Source organism: Vicia villosa, unplaced genomic scaffold (genome assembly GCF_029867415.1).
Source record: "Vicia villosa cultivar HV-30 ecotype Madison, WI unplaced genomic scaffold, Vvil1.0 ctg.000236F_1_1_1, whole genome shotgun sequence".
Lineage (NCBI taxonomy): Eukaryota > Viridiplantae > Streptophyta > Magnoliopsida > Fabales > Fabaceae > Vicia > Vicia villosa.
Genome location: NW_026705089.1, coordinates 470,227 through 484,903, shown reverse-complemented (window position 1 = coordinate 484,903; position 14,677 = coordinate 470,227). Strand labels below are relative to the sequence as shown.

Genomic DNA, 14,677 nt, shown 5'->3' with positions numbered 1-14,677 from the left:
TGTTAGTTTTATGTTACAGATGTTTTATGTTTCTGATAAAAGTATTGAATCATTGTGATTTTATGTTACAGATGTTTTATGTTTCTGATAAAAGTATTGAATCATTGTGATTGCTGCAGTGCATGCCAATCTGCTTTGCATCGTTCTTATTACAAGTTATCCATCATTATTCCAGCCTTATGCATAGCCAACACAGATTCACATTATTATGCCGATTTTCAATGATAATGCAGATGGCTTTTTAAGTCTTTTGCAAGTTGAAGGCTATTTTTGATTTCTATGATGTGATTATGAATATGATTATTAATATTTCATTACTACAAGTTAAACACCAACATCTTTTAATAAAAATTCCAATTACTCTAATAAAATAATTATTAAATTAATTAAATGATATGTAATATTTTAACTAACCTGATATAAATGAGATGGAATATATAATCGAAGATAAATAATGAGGTTTAAATATGTTTAATTGTATTGCAATATGTTGTTTATATATAGATTATAAGACTTATAAATAAGTAAATAATTGATACTATACCCTACCATTTTGATGTTTTTTTTATTACATAATTGAGTATAATTATTCTATTGTTTTAAGGGATTTTTTCATTACCCTTAAACGTAATCACAATTTCTAAACGTAGATTTTATGAAAGGATTGTAGTAATATTTTTCTAACCTTAATATTAAAGACTCATTATTATAATAAAAATATATAATGGGTGGATATGGGATAATGGGAAATGAGTCCCTGTAAAATAATTATTCTATTAATGGGATGTAGTAATATTTTTTTAACCATCTATCAATTTGATTTATTTGTGATATTCTTTTAAAAAAAATAATATATTAACTTCCATTACAAACACTATTAAAATATAATAAATATTATTAAAATTATATTTTACCAAAATATTTTAATATTATATTTTACGGTTTATATTATACACGTATGATTTTAATAAAGTGAGATAAGAATATCATATACCTGATAAAAAATGATATATATTATTATTATTATTACATGATACAAATAAAAATAAAATTGACATGAAAAAATGTTAGCATTTATTTATGATAAGATGTTAACATTTATTCTAAAAGTTGATACATATATTTGTTTTTATTAAAAAACATGAGAAAATTATGATTGATGAATAAACAATTTTTTTTTATGAAAGACACAAATTTATTTCTTTTTTATATTTAAAACAAAAGGCCAAGATATCAACTATTATATATTTATTTACTATTTATAAAAATATTATATATAAGTAGTGTACATCCTCATATTTAATTCTTTAAAAAAAACTTTTAATATATTTAATTGAAAAAAAATTGGTACATGAATTTCACGGGAGAGTTTAAAATTGGGATTGCAATTTTCTCACGTAAAATTTCAAAAGGAAGGATAAGATTTTACGGGAGAGTTTGACTACGATTCTCTCATATAAAAATTTCACCAAAAATAAAGTGTCTTCATGGTTCAGAGGACCATCTTAAATACCAATAAATTAAATATATGATTCACTGAAGTTCAATGGAGAGTTAAAAAAGGATTAGGATTTGATTTAATTCATAAATTAAATATGATTTTTCAATTTATTTATTTCAATCTAAATAAAAAATTAACTACACACAAATAATTATAAAATGCATTAAATATACTTTCTTTGTTTTTCATGAAAAACACAATTTTAGTGCTAATAAGAATTCATCTTTAATTTTTCTTAACCATCATTAATTACAGTTCCAAATGATAACGAATAAAATATGTAGTATAAATTAGACAAGCATACTGTATATATAAACTTCCAATTAAATTATTAAAAAAGAAGAGTCACAAACACCGCTTTTGAACCACAGTCCTTTCTAATTTCTTCCGCACAATGTTATTTATTACTTTAAATATTAATCATATTTAATCATATTTGACCACAGTCCTTTCTAATTTCTTCCGCACAATGTTATTTATTACTTTAAATATTAATCATATTTAATCATATTTGACCTAAAGTCTTTTCCCAAACCCTATTATACTTCCAACAGTTTTTCTCGGTTAAAGAAATTAACATATTGGAAACAGAAAATTAACCTTTTGAATTCCCACTCTATTCATTCATCAAATTTTTGTTTCGATTTATAGTAGATTTATGATTCACACCAACCTCTACGTTTGGTTTACTTGCCTTTTATTTTTTTCAGTGACAAAGAGTAAAAAATTTGACTGCATCAAGGACATTAACAAAAAAAATGTGGAGATGGTTCGATGGGAGAACAGTCTCATTTTTCATTAAATTTTCATAATAATCAACATTAAGAGCTTATTAATAACAATTATACATTAATCAACCTAATAAAAATATTATGTTTAGTTAACAGTCCCAAATTATTAATCATAGAAATAATAATATTTTTAAAATTAATATTTAATAATAATAATATCTCTAAGGGTATGTTTGGTTGGAAGTAGATGGAGGGGAGGGGAGGGGAGGGGATATTTATAAATAAATGTGTTTGGTTCATTTTTTATGAGGGGAGAGGAGGGGAGGGGAGGGGAGGGGAGCAAATTCCCTCCTAGACTCACTTTTTGCTCCCCTTCAAATTGGGGGGATTTGGAGGGGAGGGAAGATTCATTAATCAAAATTTTATTATTTTTCCTATTTTATCCTCAATTATTTTTTTAATTCTCAGATTGTCCTTATTGAATTATTAAAGACTAGATTTTTCTATGTTATTTCACGTTTCATTGCGGTTGCTATTTGTGCCTTGTTGCTCTCAGGTGAATTTTTTCTTTTTTCTCTTTTATTTTGTTGAATTTTCTTTTTTGATATTATATTGTTTTTTTAATAATAATAATAACATCCTTATATCAGTTCTTATTTATAATATGTGATAGTAATAAGATTTTTTTTTATTATACTATTAATAATAATAACAATGTGCAAATATATTATGTTTATGTTATAAATAAAGATTTTAAGTTTAATATTATTTGTCCAATTTTTTTAACATTCTAATATTATTTTTAATTATAGAAATTGTTTTATTGGATTAGATAAATCATCAAGATCAGATAATTGTTTTATTTGCGTTAAAGATCTATAGTTCAACTAATGTGTGATGTTGTTTACTGTTATAGTATGATTTATGAACGGACACGTTTTTATTTGAGAAAATTTACTCAATACTATTTTATTTAGAATTATTTTTACGAAGAATAAATAACAATATTTATAAGGATAAAAAGGTAATTTAATTTTAACATCCCTCCCCTCCCCTTGTGAACCAAACATACATGTTGGTAAAAACCCCTCCCCTCCCCTTCTTTGAACCAAACATATATTTAGTTAAATTCCCTCCCCTCCCTTCCCCTCCATTCCCCTCCCCTCTATTAAATTCCCTCCCCTCCCCTCCCCTCCGTTGAACCAAACAGACCCTAAAAGTTATTTATGGCTAAAAAAATTCACACGATTAACTTTTTTTTTTGTTTTCCAATCCTAATTTATTTAATAAAATATTAAATAGTTTTATTTTATTTTATTTTATCGCAATCCTTTGTCATTGATTAAACTGAACCTGTTAGACAAAAAAAATAGATTGATCTGATATACGTTCATCCATATGGTGAAAAAGTAAAGGACCCAATAGAGGTTTTAGTTGTAGGTGGTAATAAAGGACCCAATAGAGGTAGATGTTAGTTGTAGTAGGTTTTAGTTGTAGGTGGTAATAATTAATAGTCTTTTTTAATTAGAAGTTTGAAGAAAATGTCATTGGGAATATGTAGTTTTAGATGATAATAATTAGTCTTTTTTTTTAACATTTGCAATTATTAATATTTTTTAAGAAATAATTGATTTACTATTATAATAACTACTATCATAATAAGAAAATCGATGTCTACCAAAATTAATTTCATGTACAAGTTTAAACAAATATTTTAATCTGATTTTCATGCCTTCAATTGTCGTTTTTCATCATCAACTCATATTAGCATGCTTATGTCTTTAATATTTGACAATATCTAAAAACAATCATTATTTCTTTTGCATGCTACAAGTTTTCCAATCAATTCCAATATCTAAAAGTAATCATTACGGTTAATTAATCATAAAAAACAATATCTAAAAGTAATCATTACGGTTAATTAATCATAAAAAAGTGAAATTCATATAACTCTCTACCTTCCATACAATATCAACAAATATATAGTACCTTGACATAATTCAAATTCAAATAGAGGAATCAGTATATAATAATTGTAAATAAACATACAAAAAAGATTTTGTATAGAATTAAAAATTAAAAATTAAACGCATATAACACCTTTCAATACGCATTATTGTATCTTTCCCATTGAAAATAGTTGACATTAATTCTAATTTATATTCATTTCTTTAATATCTATAAAAAAAAATATTTGACATTAATTCTAATTTATATTCATTTCATTAAATATATCAAATATAAAGAAAGAGTTGGTATATAAATTTTTTTCTGTCAAGATTATAAATAAAATTATAAGTTATTTTTTATTTAATAACTTATTTATTTTTGTTATTGGATATGCAATTTGAATTAAATATTTTTGCTGTTTTTATTCCATTACATTAGTATTTTTGATTCGGTATGAGTAGCTAACACTAATATGAGAAATTAACGACATATATGTGATAAGTAACATTAATATTAATAATATACTTCTTTTGTACAAATTTTTCTTTGGTAAATCAAATTAAATATATATTTAAAGTTAAATCTCATAATGTGTTCCATTGAATTATAATATGTCATTTCATTATTTTTTGTTTCTTGACTTATATAGATGTTATAATTTTTTTTGCAATTTTTTATTTTGATAATTTAAATTTGCAATTTGAATCATGCTCATAAAAAGGCGGGTAGACATACTAGGGGTGTGAGCCCATAAAAATTGTTGATAATGTGCGTCTGCGGAAAAAAAGGCGGGTAGATATACTAGGGGTGGGAGCCCATAAAAATTGTTGATAATGATAGTACATAATAACTACATTATCTCAATTTTTATTTATTTTTTTACTTTTTATCAAGAACTATATTTTTTCAGAGTTAAAATTGTAATCAACAATAATAATTAATTATTTCTAATATTATTTTAATTTTTATCCAACATAAATATCATCATTGAAAACAACTACAAATTGATAAATTAAATTAATATTGATATGATAATCGAAGAAATTATTTCGCTTAATTAATATATATTTTAATATAATTCTTTAACCATAACCATATTATATTTATTTAATATTTATACCGACTTTACGTGACCCGTGTGGGCGCACGGGTCCTTTACTAGTTAAATTAAAAAAAAACGTTAACCAAGCACTTGGACTCTAGTGGTAAAGGAGTTTCTGCTATGGGATGTTTAATAGGGTTATCAACATGGATTAAAAAGTTTGACACACAAAATAGAATTGAAACTCTAAAATTCAAATTTTGAATTAAGGGTAGAAAACCCAAATCGCCAATCCTAGAAGCGGAATTCAAAAAATTTAGATCTCAAATTTCTTATCAAAAACTACATGAGTATTTGAGACGATAAGGCATTGCAGTTGAAATAGTCTGTATTTTATTTCTTAATGTATTTAAAGAATGAGTCTCTTAATATTTGTGAAGACATTGGAAGTTGTGTGTAGTTATTGGTCCCTTAACATAAAACATTAACTTTTCAGTAAAGGTTCGTTTGTCATATGCTTATTTTTTGGTATCTATCTGAAACATTTATATTGGATAGTAAATGTGTATAGTATTGTATTTTTGTATGTCATGTGTATTTATTTAGATTATGTTGTATCAATATTGCATGTGCATGTCATGTAAAATGAATTGTATTTGATTGTATTGGAAAAGTATGTGTGTATGTATGTATATGAAGTTGAACTATTCATAATTTGCCATTAAAAAAATTATTTCATGCAATTTCAAAAGTGTAACATATTTTTTCAAAAGTTAAAGTATAAATATTTTATTTTTATTTAAATTAATATTTTCAAATTTACTCTATATTTCATTAATTTGTTATTTTTTCTTTAAGTTTTATTCTCTATATTTATTATTTATTAATTAAAATTCTCCACTTCTTTAATAAGACTCTATGTTTCTAGATGTGAATATGGTAGGAATTCTCTAAAATTGTTTTTTCAAATGAAACAAAATACTAATTTTCTTACAAAATCATCATTTCCTGCCATTTTATTGAGTTATCTCTTTCCTTAAAAGCAATTGATAGACCACTTAGAATAAAAAAAAACAGTCTTAAAGAAAGAGAGAGAAAAAATGTTATGCAGTTTGGAGAGAGTATGCAAAAATGCACACGAGATGGGCCAAACATTTTGTTGGATGTGTATAGCTCGAACTAATGATGGAGGTACAGAAAGTAGTGTTAAACAAAAATATTATATCGTGATCCAAGACGTAGGTGGACTTAAAAAGAAAATAAAGCCTAATAAAATAAATAAAGGAGATTTCTTATTCCACCCCATGTTTTTCACCACGCGAAATTTAAAAAATATCTCTCAAAATCGGAAGTGTATTTCGGTACGCACCATAATTGACATTAACGTTGAAACTAACCGGAAATATAACTACGGTATGAAACCGCAAGTATATTTCCGATTAGTTGAACACCTAAAAGGCACACTGCCTCTTCCCCTTCCATTACAGTTTCCAAAACAAACAAACACACTCATCTCTCAATCTCATTTTTACCGAATCAACTGCATTTGCAACCGAAGTCGTTCTAAGGCATCAAACATCAGTGTATCAAGCATCCAACAACACTCAAACAACAAAAAACAACAGCACTCAATCAAGTAAGTTGATTTTGAAATTTTTAGAATTTAAGTAAAATCCACTTAAATGTGTGTTTTAGATCAGAAATTAGGTATTTGTGTATTGTTTTGAACATTATAAATCATTTCTAAGGTGTTAGACATGTATTTTAAATGATCAATGGCTGTTTAATTGAGTTATTTTGTGGGGTGGGGTGTCATTAGAGCACCTCTGAAATCACAGCAGAAACCAGAAATATACTTCTGGTTTTCAGCAAGAACAAAATCGCATGTATATTTCTGGGTTTTTCCTTTATGTGTTTTCAAGATTGTTTTCAACATTGGTCATTGAGTTAACATTTTTCCCGTGCTTCTACAAGATAAATGACTGACAGAGCATCTCAATTGAGACACGTCAGGGTAGCACAACACTCTTTTGTGCGGAGAGAAAGGAGTTAGGCATCCCAGCTTCGTCCTGCATCTGGATAGGCCGTAGTGGATGCACCAGCTCCATCTTCCGGTGTTCCTCCTGCTACTCCCACTACTTTGGCCTCCCCCAACAAACAAGATTCTCCAGTCCATCCTTCTCCACCCCCGTCCTCCCGCAGACGCACCTCTACACATACAACATTTGAGGCGGGAGATGCCTCAGGTTCTCAGACGACACCTGAGGTACTAGAGGCCCAGTTTCAGCCTCAGTCAGAGCCTCCATCCCAGACTCCATCACAGCCCCAAACGGAACTAGTGGTGGCTCGTGCACTGCCTGCACCGCGAGCATCTGCACAACTTACTTTTGGAGGAGGAGCGTCTGATTTATCCCTTCTTCCTCTTTACCCTGACTATGTTGCTAGACGTATCTGAAACGGACAAGTATGAGTTTTGAATTTTGATTTCTATTACATTTTAAATTATGATTTTGTTTATGAATTTTGAATTTTTGTTTGTTGATTAAATCCGTCAAAATATTTATACATGAACGTGATACGCTCAAGGTCATTAGCCATGAGTGGAAGATTAGTAGACTGGTACCCCCTACTGAGCCATGGTTTGATGAGATTTTACAACTTACAGGGTTGAAAGATTTGGCCCTATGTGGATATAGTGTGGTCCACTGGGGTATGATTAACGCTTTCGTCGAGAGGTGCACCATGAGACGTTGTTTCACATACCACATGGTGAGATGACGATCACACTCGACGACGTCGCGTGTCTGCTTCAGCTTCCGATCAGAGGGAGATTCTTGGATCATGAGAGGATCGGTAAAGAGGAGGCATTATATCTATTGGTTGAGATGTTGCGAGTTACCCCTGAGAGTGGCTTGGAAGAGATTGATAAAGTCCGAGGTAGTCACGACAGGTACAATTATTTGGCTCGGGTGTTCGAAGAGGAGGTACAACGTGCATGAGAGGTCGATGGTGATGACGAGCAGGTTACCATGCACAGGAGGTATGCTATGAGAGCATACCTTTTGTATCTTGTTGGCACACAGATTTTATGGACACCAGTGCCACTTACACTGATATCATGTACCTTCGGTTTTTCGCTGATCTTGAGACGGTCCACCAGTGGAACTAGGGGGCTGCTTTCCTGGTATACTTGTACACGAAGCTGGATGAAGGGATAAAGTGGAATACGAAGCAGATAACCGGCAACATGTCACTCATGATGGTATAACTTCTTTTTCTTTGTGGCCTTTGTTAATTATTTTGATTCGAGAAACTAACTATTTAATTTTCTTATTTCAAGGATGGATCCTACATCACTTCCCCTGCATATTGGGTTAGTCACTTGCAACGGGCTATACTGAAGATAAGTCGCGAGCCTGCACTTACGATCCCCTCCGAGGGAACCAGGCAGTAGAGTCATTTTGATTGTACATTGATCGGCTGCCATATGAGGACGTACACTTCTCTTCATATGATGACCATCGTGATACGATACCATTTAACGAGGTGTCGCTGTTTACAGGTTGGTTGGCTTGCGGGATTCGAAGGACGACTGCCTATATGTCTGAGAAGGTGATGCGTGAGTTCGGGTTCACCCAGAGCATTCTCCGGGATCCTGCTATAGCTGCTCCTCCGACGGTGAGACGGAGGGATATGGATTAGTTTTTTGATGATTTAGAGAATCTTCTTGTTCCTGAGGAGGCTAGAAGTACCGTAGCTACATCCGACTGGAGCTACGAGTACGATTACATGTTATGGTTCTTCCGGGTGTCCCATCCATACATGATACAGGATGTTCCAGGGAACCCACCGAGGCTAATTCAACAGGAGATCCTAGAGGAGGAGCAGGCTAGGGTCAATCATGCGACTGACGTGTTGCACAGGTGCTGCCGTATCATGGAGCTTGCGCGGGATGGTTTAGACAGATGTTTGTTTCCTGATGACACCGATGTTATAGGTGTTCTGTATGCTATCATTGCGGAGGCTCAGGAGGCTATGCTTTACAAGAGGCAGCAGAGGGACGCCTCGAGGGTGACAGGCCGACTCATCATCCGCCATACCCAGTAGTTTTTTTTTGTTATTTGGTTGTACTTCTTTGTTATTCAGTTTGGATTGCATTTTTGTATTTTGTGCTACTATAGCACTATTTATATATTCAGTAGTTCGAGTTCAGTAGCTTTTTGTTATTCAGTAATTTATGGCTTTTTTTTTCAATTGTACATATTTGTATTATGTGAAAATGAACCGTAAATATATTAAAATGGTAAAATGGTTATGAGGTAACAGAAGAAACCGGAAATATATTGCCGATTTGAAACCGCAAATATACTTCATATTTACTCAATTTTAATAACAAATGGTGCGCACCAAAAATATATTTTCGATTTTGAAGAGCATTTTAAGAATTTCATAAGGTACTTCTTTAGACCATGGGGTAGAATAAGAATTTTCCTAAAACATTAGAATTAAGACCTAAAAGAAACACCAAGAAACCATCCTACACTATCATATATTTTTTCTAAATATATCAATTTTGGTGATAACTGATCTCCATTAAATTGTTTAATTTTTATTTATTTAGTTATGTAAAGATCAAAATTTTACCTTTTAAAAATGAATAAGTATAATGTTGCGAGTTCGAACTCGTACCATGCAAATTATATGTCTTTGCGTAACTACCAAATGAGATATTCACGGTGTTAAAGTGTGTCGAGGAGCAAAGTGTACTGAAAATTTAATTCACATGGAGTGTAAAGTGTGAAGTCCGCTTAGGCGCTTATTATTACATCATGGAAAATTTGATTGATAATGGAGCATTTAGGAAGGGAAGTGGTTGAGTATATGAAAAATTAAAAATTCCATAAAATGTGGAGAATGGCTAGAGAATGTTTACCGACAAGACCAAAATTACAGTAAAAAGGTGTGCATTTTTCAGATAGGTGGCCAAAGTAATTTTAAGAATGAATGACACATTTTTGTTGGGGTAGGAAAACTCGAGATTTGGGAGGAGGCGAAGTTACGGCCTATAATTGATGGTTTGATTGACACGGAAGATGGTTTTCCCAAGTTCAATTATATAATTTTGTGATAGGTCTTTGGTGTATTTGGAAAAGAAGAAATGAAAAATTATGGGATGGATTTCGTTTCATCTTGCGCGGGGATGTTTGTATCAATGAAAACAGGTGAATTCTAGAGGAATTATGCTCAAGTAAATGCTATTTGCAGAGGGCCGAGACAGCGGAGGCCAGTTTTGATAATTATGCAGATGGTAGATCGAGTTTGAGAGCTGCAAGGCATGAACAGCAGCGCGACGCAGCTGGAGCAATGGCTAAAACCGGAGAACAACAGCAAAATGGAATGAATGATACTGTTTGGACAGCTCCAGAGCAAGGAAAATTCAAATGCAACCTTGACGCCGCTATTTTCAAAGATAAAACTATTATGGAACGAGAATGTGCATTCGAAACGATCGTGAAAACTTCATTAAAGCACTACATATGGAGGAGATATAGCCCTCTACCTCATGAAACCCAAGTTTGGAGCTTGATGGAAGCACTATATATTAAAAAGCTTCTGTCAAAAAATAATAATATATATTTAAAAGCTTTACACCAAAAATACATTCAAAAACATGTGCTTAGGTAGGATAAAAGAAAAATGTAGTTTCCAACTAATATAAAAGAAACCACACAAAATGATAACTCAACTCAACCTTTTTATAGGTTGATACAAGTAATGAGAATACATGCTATATATATTTATATTCTTCATTCACTTTATTTTTATTAGTATATAGGACCTCAATTATTCAACTTCCTCATCCATCAAACCCAATCATATAGGAGAAATCTGGATTGGAACAAGGCCATGCAAAAATCTACATAAACTAATTAATAAACTATTGAGTTAAATCCATGATTGAATTGAATAGTTGCATTTGAATGAGTTCACTCCACTGATATGAGCAAATATATCTGAAGAATCAACCATATCATCTTCCTCTTTCACAACTACCTGTAGTATATAGTTACAATTATCAAAGAAATCATGATTAAAAACCATTCTAAAAACAGTAATCGAATGTTATTTGATATGAATGAATTTTATAAGATATACCTCTTCTTCATCTTCTTCTTCATGATTTCCACTAGCAGTTCTTTGTGCCTCTCCGAAATCATCATTCTTTGCGAACCGTCCTCTAACTCGAGGTCTGCTATCAGCCAGTGTTTTGCGGCATGCATACTGCATATTTGGTTTGCATCATCATCATTAGATAGATGAACTTCAAAATATGCAGTAAGAAGAAGTGGTTTCATGATCAAGTAATTATACCTTGCAAATTCATATGTAACATGATAAGGTTTTCAATTATGCTTTGATTGTTTCGAGAGTCAGGAGATTGAGAGAGTACCTTAATTTTCTTGCTGAAGTTTCTTTCATTTCTTTTCTTCATGTATCTATGAATCTTTTCCTTCCTTTCTTCAACCGAAAGCTTTCCAACTTTGAAAGTCGAGTCTTCCAAGTTTGAGATTTCTGGTGTTAAATTAGCAGAACTTCCAGAACCAGCTACTAGTTGTTGATTCTCAGTATTAAGAGCCTGAAAGTAGAGTATATCGAACATTTTTCATTGTAACCGAAACTGCATGCATAGTCAAGTCGTCTTAAGTTTTTGGAGGCCCTGTGCAGGTTAGGCCCCATTTAACCTGGTTTAACACTAACAAATTTTTATGAGATCCTATTTAATTACGGTTTAACTATGACAAATTTTGGACCTGTGCGGCACGCTCTCAAAGATAGCCCTGAGAGGTAGTAATATAATTATAAAGAACTTAACAGACTAGTTTAGAATTTGTCAATACCTGAAGATCAGGAGGGTTAAACACCCTCTGAATAGGATCTGCGCAATAAATTCTACCACTATCTCCTTGATAATCAATTTCTTGTGTCTGAAGTTCAGGACCGAGAAGAATGTTTCCACCAAACAAACCAGAACTATCAGTAGACAAAGCAGTGGTAAGAGGGCCATTAGGCATGAACCCGGCCATTCCAGCAGGACTAAGATAATTGCAAGAAGGAGATGAAGGATTCAAAGGAACATAAGAAGGCACAGAAGTTATGCAATCCTCTTCAAAAACAGGTGGTAATGATAATGGAGCTCCCATAAGAGGTGCAACTGAATCATTCGGATTATGATACTGTGAAAAGCCTTCGACCGATGAACATGCGGTTAACTGTTGAACATGAGAATTGAAATCAAATTGTTCTACTTGCTGTGTTGATGTTACTGGAAGGAATGAAGGAACATTGAAAGATGGTGATAGTGAGAAATCTATGGAGGCAGATATGTCATTGTCGATTTCTTCTTGCGAATCAAAGATAACAGATAGATTATTGCTATTGTTGGAATTGTTATTGTTATTGTTATTGTTGATGTTGTTGGTGCTAGTTGGAGTTGTGACGACTACTGTGTTATTGCTATTGCTATTATTGAACTTAGTTTCTACGTTATTGAACTTGGTTTCTACATCTAATATATTTGTCGCATACGAGGAATTCTCTTCATAGCAACAATTCGAGCTTGATGTAACCTCAGAATTCTGCAAAGCTTCCGGAAATAACTCAGGGTTACATAGCTCGAAAATTTGCGCGGCGCTAAGAGGGCTTGAAATTTCATCCTGTAACCATGCATATAAAGGAAATGTAAATAACATGATTACCAGAAGAAGAAGAAAAGCTATTAAGTAAACAGTGACGATGATGCCTATATATACATGTTCATTGTGTGTATGAACAAAAAGAAATAACTTGTACAATTAATAGTCAATAATGGAGTATTCGACGTAGAAATTTGATTGGCTATAAACAGATAAATGCAAAAGGGATGGCATTTTTGAGATGTTGATATTGCAGAAAAAGATGTGAATCTATGCTATGCCTTATAATGTGACATGTTGAGGCAAGGTTTGGAGAAAAAACAAAAAAGGAACCTCATGCCATGCTACTACTTGTTATGGAAATTGATTTAATGTGAAATAAAAGAAACTTAAAGGAACCATAATGCTATACATGTGAAGTGTTGTTGTTAACTAAATTAGCAAAAGTGTGAACAAGTACAAGAAGATATAATATTATTCCAGATAGAAAGAAAGAAAAATGCGCAAGTTGAGATTACATTGCACTTTATAACGATGCAACCTTCAGAAAATGACATTTATATTGCATGTTATTGTCATGGATCAGATAGAGATAATATATTATATAAAAAAAAAAAGTGCAAATGCAGTTATTGCAGAATCTCTGATCCGTCGTTATTGAAGCATTATATGCTGACCATAAATCGATAGAAAATGACACAATTTGTCGTGCAGAAGAATGTCAATAATGGATTCTAGATTTCTAACAAGTTGTCACAAACACACAAAAAATCAATCATTCGTGCATGAAAAGCAAAAGAAAAACATTGTACATAAATATTATGACGGATTATTAAGGTAAGGTAATTACAACGGAGAGTTGCTGCTGTTGTTGATGTTGATTTTGATGATGCTGATGTTGTTGTTGATCTGGATTTGAATTTGATGGGAGTGGCGGATCAAAAACATCCTGCAACATGGTTGATGTATAATAATAATATCTTGAAGGAACACCAATATTTTTTGTTTTTTTGGTTTGAGAAAAAAAGAAAGAATGTATGATATAAAAGATGAATTATCTGATGAAGAGCAAACTGTGATAAGTTGTTGGTGTGATCCTTCTGTGTTGGAGAGTGAAAAAATGTGAAGAGTCCATTGATGATTTAAGGAATAGAGAAAGAAGACAAAGTTAGTTAGGTATGAAGATGTCAAAGAGAGACTCAAAGGAATTAGTTAATATGTTTGATTTGATAAATAAGGCTATTTAGAGTGGGCGTCAACCAGAAACTCACGCTGCTCCTTTCGTTTCATCCACGTGCAAACACAACACTTGGATTTTAGGTTGACCAAGCCTTTTTCAATTTACAATAACTAATTCATGTGTTGTTTCCTACCATTTTTATGTATATATATGGTGTTTCTATAATTAAAAGACAAAAATGTTTAAAAAAATTCATTCTAAGTTGTACATCATTTTAAAACAAATTAACACTAATATTGTATTTACAAATAGGATTAATTTTGATGCAATTTAATGACATAGTAAATAATTAATAATTATTCTGACAACTCACAAGACATAAGACGAAAGGTCTTAAATCAAGCCCTTCCATTCTTTAAATCTATGCAATAGTTTCACCAAGGCGAACCATTACAACGATCTCCACTACTACATGTGGTATCTGGAAATGTTCTATGGCCTTCAACTTTTACATGTCAACCTTGGATTACAAGGAGCTAACGACCTACAAAATAGTTTTTATAATATGGCGCAACAATA

General features: G+C 31.5%; 1 protein-coding gene across 1 annotated transcript; it reads right to left on the bottom strand.

The window, feature by feature from the left end:
* Window positions 1-10,881: 10,881 nt before the first annotated feature.
* Window positions 10,882-14,147, bottom strand: LOC131625742 (uncharacterized). Its single transcript, XM_058896582.1, has 5 exons — window positions 13,769-14,147; window positions 12,124-12,939; window positions 11,676-11,861; window positions 11,381-11,506; window positions 10,882-11,278 (listed from the first exon to the last, which is right to left on the bottom strand). The coding sequence occupies exons 1-5, from the start codon at window positions 13,874-13,876 to the stop codon at window positions 11,171-11,173; spliced, it is 1,344 nt and encodes a 447-aa protein (XP_058752565.1). The 5' UTR covers window positions 13,877-14,147; the 3' UTR covers window positions 10,882-11,170.
* Window positions 14,148-14,677: the final 530 nt, after the last annotated feature.

Excerpts from the sequence above, each read along its gene's own strand:
- LOC131625742 (XM_058896582.1), bottom strand. The coding sequence starts at position 13,876 with ATGTTGCAGGATGTTTTTGATCCGCCACTCCCATCAAATTCAAATCCA. Across the intron at positions 11,507-11,675 it reads ACTTCAGCAAGAAAATTAAG|TATGCATGCCGCAAAACACT; the intron begins GTACTCTCTCAA and ends CCAAATATGCAG. Across the intron at positions 11,279-11,380 it reads AAGAAGAAGATGAAGAAGAG|GTAGTTGTGAAAGAGGAAGA; the intron begins GTATATCTTATA and ends TATATACTACAG.